General features: G+C 34.0%; 1 protein-coding gene across 1 annotated transcript; it reads left to right on the forward strand.

The window, feature by feature from the left end:
* Nucleotides 1-272: 272 nt before the first annotated feature.
* LOC139519774 (uncharacterized) lies at nt 273-6,309 on the forward strand. Its single transcript, XM_071312022.1, has 2 exons — nt 273-1,958; nt 5,365-6,309. The coding sequence occupies exons 1-2, from the start codon at nt 1,475-1,477 to the stop codon at nt 5,967-5,969; spliced, it is 1,089 nt and encodes a 362-aa protein (XP_071168123.1). The 5' UTR covers nt 273-1,474; the 3' UTR covers nt 5,970-6,309.
* The last annotated feature ends 774 nt before the right edge of the window (nt 6,310-7,083 follow it).

A 7,083-nucleotide genomic window follows, 5' to 3' on the forward strand; every position in this document is an offset into this window, starting at 1 on the left:
AAAGTTATGATGAATAAGGGATAACTTCGAAAAATGTTTTACAGTTACTTTTCGGAGTCTTTTGTAGCTGACTATGCGGTATGGGCTTTGCTCATTGTTGAAGACCGTACGGTGACCTATATTTGTTAATGATGAGTCATGTCGGTCTCTTGTGGAAAGTTGTCTCATTGGCAAACATACCACATCTTCTTATTTATATTGGCTACTTCATGACTGTCACTGAAATTTCAGTATCTCAGACATAAACTATAAAAAACACAAATTTAATTTTGAATTATGATAATATTAGAATTTAATTCAATAATAATTAAATTCGGTTATTGTAATTATATAACTTGGTATGATTTTAATTGCCGGTGTGTTTGATTCATTTTTTACTGGTCACTTGTATATGCTAATTAGTTTAGCCCGCGAAATGTTAGTCCGTGCAATTTACCTCGTGTAGTTTGGTCATTTGGATTCAAACCTTACACGGAGCTTGACCAAAGCTATAAGATTTAAAAGAAAATTCTACACGAAGAAAAGATGAGTATTTTAATTTTATTTTAAGCTTTTGAATTAACAAAGTTATAAAGAAGAGTCGATAAATAATATAAAAGGTTGAACTTTAATGTCATTTGTTTTATAATTCTAACTTTGTTAAAGGTTTGTTAAAAGTCGTAATTTTCTTTGGTGTAATATAAATGTAATTTAATTCTGTTATTGCGTAAATTGTCGAAAGTCTGTTAATAGATATTATTTTATAATTTTATTTGTAAATCGGTGAATAGTTAATTATAATGCGAATTGTAATACATAATTGTTTAACTGTTTTACTACGATAATGGACATTTCCCATGCAATTGAATTTTAATCCAAATCTGGCAGTACTAAGTAACTGGTGAGTACGGCATATATAAGTTTCGACATAAATGTAGATACATTTCTGTTTATCCAACATATGTATGAAATATGCGACACTGGACATATAGCTACCAACAATCAATCATTATTTTCGTAAATTATTGCTAGTTATCAAGGAAGTTTATAGTTGTTTAATTTAATAAGATATAATTTTCGTTTGAATTGTTTCACAGTTTCATTCATGTTAATAGCCGATTATAGGGTTAAAAAATTTCTCATTGATAAAAGCCACGTCATTTTTTATTTTGGGGGATAACTCAATTTAATTTTGTATGATTATCGTCATCATAATTTTGTGATTATCATTGTGAATATAATGTGAATATAATTGAAATATCTGCCACTGGACATTGAACGAAACAATCATGTTTTTGCGTTCTTTTCTTGTTTTTTGGTTTTATATATGTGGTTTATACATTGCATCTTATTAATAATAACCAGTCATTGAACATTTTGAAATATTTGTTTTTCATATTGATTCAAATTTTTTTTTTTTAACTAGGGAAGCAGCATTGTCAAATGTTAAAATTTCACTTATGCATTCACTAATAGCGTATTTATTTGTTTAAGTATGCCGAGAGGAAAAGGAAAGAGGGTACTGCCAAACCGTGCTGCACGCAGGCAGGACAATCCGGTACAGCTACCTGTCAACAGAAGGCGTCAAGCAAGAAGAGCTGAAATCATTGGTCAAAATGAAGCCAATCCACAGTTGCCAATAATGCCACCACAACAGCCATTATTGCCTCCACAACAGCCATTATTGCCTCCACAACAGCCATTATTGCCTCCACAACAACCATTATTGCCTCCACAACAGCAACTTTTGCCTCCACAACAGCAAATTTTGCCTCCACAACAGCAAATTTTGCCTCCACAACAGCCATTAATGCCTCCACAACAGCCACTAATGCCACAATACTTGCCTCAACAGCCAATTCTACCACCACAACAGATTGGAGCTTCAAACATCCCTCAACAGCCCGCTGAACATCAAGTCCCGGGTCAGGGAGGTGTACAACTAGGGCAGCCAGCAGCTCGAAATACTGTAGAAAATGGTGAGAATTTAATTATACCTACTAGTAACGATGTTGATGTGTTTGTACCACAAAAAATTATAAATCAAATTTGGAATTTAGAATATGTTGATTTGGCCCAATTACTGTACAAAAATTTTGTTTCAAATATCGATCAACCGAAAAAAGTGCTAGGTTTTGATGAAGATGGGGACATTTTAATTGAAAGAAACAAGTTTTCGAAAGTCAAAGCATTATCTAGCATTGGTGAGTGGACTGAAGGTTTTTTAAATTACATGAAAATTTTATTACAAAAATTTCCGGCTTTGGCAAATGAATTAATTAGCTACATGACGATTATTAGGGGGGCTAGTGTACCTTTTGAGAACGTTTATAAATATGACATGCAATTTCGACTTAGAAAAGCTAGAGATCATACGCGTGCTTGGGACGTCATTGATGGGCAGCTATGGCTTCAGTTTATTGCAGTAGGCATAAATCGGGTTCAACAGACATCTTCTTATACATCTCAAACAGTCAACCCTTGCTACGATTATAATTTTAAGGGCGTTTGTACTCGTATGAATTGTGTATACCTCCATTCATGTATAAGATGTAGCCAGTTCCATCCTTTGATATACTGTACAAATAACGCAAGTAGTAGGAGTAATCCTCGAAGTTCTGCAACTTCGCACTTTTCTGCTCCTAGGTATCAAAATTACCCTAGGGCACCTGTTACACAAAATTTTGCACCAAGGTATCAGTCCAATGCCAGAGCTACAACACAGTCAAATAGGTTTTCGAATCCACGAAGAAATTTTAACCAAAATTCTCGTTTTTCATATACTAATAACAGATTTCCTGGTCCACGAATGCAATTTTAATATCTTCAAATGTTGAATTTATCTCTTTTTTACAGCTTTCAATCATCAGTACGATATTTGGTGTTTGGGTTTTACCCCTATTAATACTACGGTTTTAGGGAATATGTTGATAGACTACCCCGATATAATTTCGGCAAATATATTATACAATGGTTTTAAATATGGTTTTCGTACACATTATACAGGCCCAAGGGTTGCTTATGAAAGCAAAAATTTAAAGTCTGTTTTACAAGATCCAAGTTTAGCTTGGCGAAAAGTCATGAGTGAAGTGGAAAATGGCAGAATTGCGGGCCCCTTTTATTATCGGCCTATTTCAAATCTACGAGTTTCTCCTATTGGCATCGTGCCAAAGAAAACGGGTGGTTTTCGTTTAATAACACACTTGTCTTCCCCAGCTAATGGCGGTGTCAATGACTTTATCGATGAGTTCTATACTTCAGTAAAATATTCAACTTTTGACCATGCAGTAAACATGATAAAAAAGCTAGGTTTTAAGGCGGAAATTGCAAAAATGGATATAAAGTCCGCCTTCAGATTATTGCCAATGTTCCCTGGTGAGTTTGATTTATTGGGTTTTAAAATTGAAGATTGGTATTTTATAGAGAAAACGTTACCTATGGGGTTATCTGTGTCGTGTAGTCATTTCAATAGATTTTCATCGTTTTTGCACTGGGCTGTAGAAAGAAAATCGGGAATTAGTGATATTGATCACTATCTAGACGATTTTTTATTTGCTGGAGCGGAAAATACCGACAACTGTCGAAAATTAATGAGCACGTTTTGCAATGTATGCGTTGAATTAGGGGTTCCATTAGCTGAGGACAAAACTGAAGGGCCAAGCACGAGAATAACGTATCTAGGTATAACAATTGACACAGAAAAAATGCAAATTCAAATCCCAGAAAACAAGATAATTGAATTGCTCCAAAAGTTGAACGATACCAGTAATCGTAAAAAGATAACGTTAAAACAATTACAATCTTTATGCGGTTCATTGGCCTTTTGTGCCAGAGCTTTACCAGCCGGACGTGCTTTTAGCAGACGTTTATATATTGCATGTCAGCGAGGGAAAAAACCGCATCACTTTATCAGAATATCAAAGGATATTTTGAATGACATTTCAATTTGGAAAATATTTTTAGAAAATTATAATGGGATTTCTTATATTTTGGACGACGAGTTGTTGTCGAGTTCTGTTTTAAATCTCTTTACCGATAGTGCTGGGGGAATAGGAGGCGGATGTGGTATATATTTTAATGGGAAATGGTCGTATTTACCTTGGCCTATGTATTGGAAGGAAGACGTTTTCAGAGACATAACTTATTTAGAAATGATCCCTATCGCATTAGCGATTTATTTGTGGGGTAGCTTATGGCAAAGAAAGAAAATTATGTTTCATTCAGATAACCAGTCCGTTGTTAAAATTATCAATTCCTGCTCATCAAAATCACCTCGCGTTATGTCACTTGTTAGACACATCGTATTGTGGTCTTTGCTGGGTAGTTTTCACATTAAAACCGTTCATATTCCTGGTTATAAAAATGTTTTTGCTGATTTAATCTCTCGTGGAAAATTTCAGAAATACAAGGAATTGGCTCCATGTGCAGAACCTCACCCAACTTTAGTTCCAGCGGACTTTTGGACAATTTTAGACCAGAAGTGCTGAGCCTAATTGAAGCCTCAAATTCTTCAAATACTTGGCTTACGTATCAAAATGGACTAAATTCATTTCAAAACTTTAAACATAAAGTAAATTTGTACGACGTATGGCCATGCCCTGTTTCACATTTAGTTAATTATATAGCTTACATGTTTAAGGAAGAATATTCTTATTCAACTGTGAAAGTGTACCTTTCGGGCATTAGTTTTTATCATAAGATTAATGGTTTGATGGACAACACTCAATGTTTCATAGTTCAAAAAATGCTCCGTGGCATGCTTCGTTTAGATAAGCGACATGACTGTCGTAAGCCTATTACCATTGATATATTAACTAGACTTTTAGATGCACTGAACTTAATATGTTATTCAGTATATGAAACATGTTTATTTAAAGCTTCATTTTCAGTTGCATTTTTTGGATTTCTTCGCGTAGGAGAAATTGCAAAATCTAATTTTAATGAGATTCATATCGTAAAACGATCTAATATAACATTTGGAAATAATTCAGGGTCACTGTATATAGTAGTTCCTTCTTCTAAAACTGATCAGCTGGGTAATTCAGTAACGATCGTTCTGGAAAGGTATAAAATTAGTTCAATTTGTCCTGTTCAGTTGATGTCGGACTATATTGCCATGAGACATAAAGATGATGGACATTTATTTTGTCATGCAAACATGAAAACCCTAACGAGGTACCAGTTTTCTAATATTTTAAAGAAAACACTAGCTTTTCTAGGTTATAATCCTTCTGAATTTAATACACATTCATTACGTATTGGAGCTGCAACACAGTCGATGGTTTAGATGAAAATAGTATTAAATTGAAAGGTCGATGGAAATCGGCTGCTTACAAAGGTTATATAAGAACAAACCTCCTATAGTACTAAAACACTTAATTTCAGGGTACCAGAAAGATATTTGGATAATTGGCTCTTCAATTGTCACAAGAGCTAGTGAGCACGCTCACATTAGGCCTATAGGTGATTCGCTAGGATTAGAGAAAATTGGATGTGAGTTAGTTTGGATCGGTATGTCGGGTATGAAATGGCAGAACTTGGTTAGTTTAGTACAAAGTATTCTCAATTGGAGAAGTATTCCGTTTTCTGTTATCATTCACTGTGGGGGTAATGACATTGGGGACACACCATGTGGTGAATTACTCTACCATATGAAGTTTACCATAGCCATTCTTTCAAAGATGTTACCGGACACTGCTTTAGTATGGTCAAATATTTTACCTAGATATAAATGGAGGTTCTCTAATAATACTGGAGCTATGGAAACTACTAGACGGAGAATAAATAGGGGAATGCGTTCTTATTTGGTAAAAATAGGAGGATACGTTATAAAACATACTGATTTTGAAGATAAACATGTTGGCCTTTTTAGTGATGATGGGGTTCATCTTTCCTTCATCGGCAATGATATATACCTTAATCAGATTCAAGGAGCTCTGGAAATGTTTTTCAAATTTCCTCATTGTTTGGTTTTCCCTTACAATGAATAAAATAGCTTAGATGTTGACAATATTGAATTTAAGTTGATTTTAATATTTCAATTAAATTGTCTAATAACTTTTATAGTATTGTATTTAAGTTGATGTTGATGTTGAAGTTGATAATGATGTTGAAGTTGATAATGAAGTTGAAGTTGATAATGAAGTTGAAGTTGATAATGAAGTTGAAGTTGATAATGTTGTTGAAGTTGATAATGACATTGATTTTGTAGTTGATGTTATTTAAAATGTTTATTCTTGCTGTTAAATTTGTCATGCGGTAAATGTTATGGCGGATTACCAGTCGCGCAACTATTTACTCTACTGGTAATTTTGGCCGAATTTACCTTAAGCTGCTATGGATTACCCAGTGGCTCCTGATATAACTTTATTACTGCTGGATCGCCCTTCAGTAATTCAATCGTCATCAAGTTTTGATTGACAAGTTGGTTGTGTTTCTTAGTTGCAATAAATGCCATGACAAATTTACAGCCAAATAAATCTTAATTTCTTTATGCCTTTGATTCATAGTTTAATTGTTAGATTCATTACATCATAAGGTCAAACAATGAGATTACATAATTATACCTACAAGTACACTTGACATTTTATCTAGCTAAGGCCTCATTTTCAATCTATGTGCGCGTATATATATATATATATACAATAATAGAATTTAATTCAATAATAATTAAATTCGGTTATTGTAATTATATAACTTGGTATGATTTTAATTGCCGGTGTGTTTGATTCATTTTTTACTGGTCACTTGTATATGCTAATTAGTTTAGCCCGCGAAATGTTAGTCCGTGCAATTTACCTCGTGTAGTTTGGTCATTTGGATTCAAACCTTACACGGAGCTTGACCAAAGCTATAAGATTTACCCGCCCTCCCAGTTTCCCATTATGAATTTTTTCTGCTGCTTTTCATTTATCTTTTCAGTTTTGGAAAAATGATGATAGAACCAGCGTCATGGCATAAATAACAGATTCGAGTTTAGTGCTTTCGTTTATTGTGAATGGACAGGCCGAATTTACCTTAAGCTGCTATGGATTACCCAGTGGCTCCTGATATAACTTTATTACTGCTGGATCGCCCTTCAGTAATTCAATCGTCATCAAGTTT

This window comes from Mytilus edulis, chromosome 4, assembly GCF_963676685.1.
Source record: "Mytilus edulis chromosome 4, xbMytEdul2.2, whole genome shotgun sequence".
NCBI classification, from domain to species: domain Eukaryota; kingdom Metazoa; phylum Mollusca; class Bivalvia; order Mytilida; family Mytilidae; genus Mytilus; species Mytilus edulis.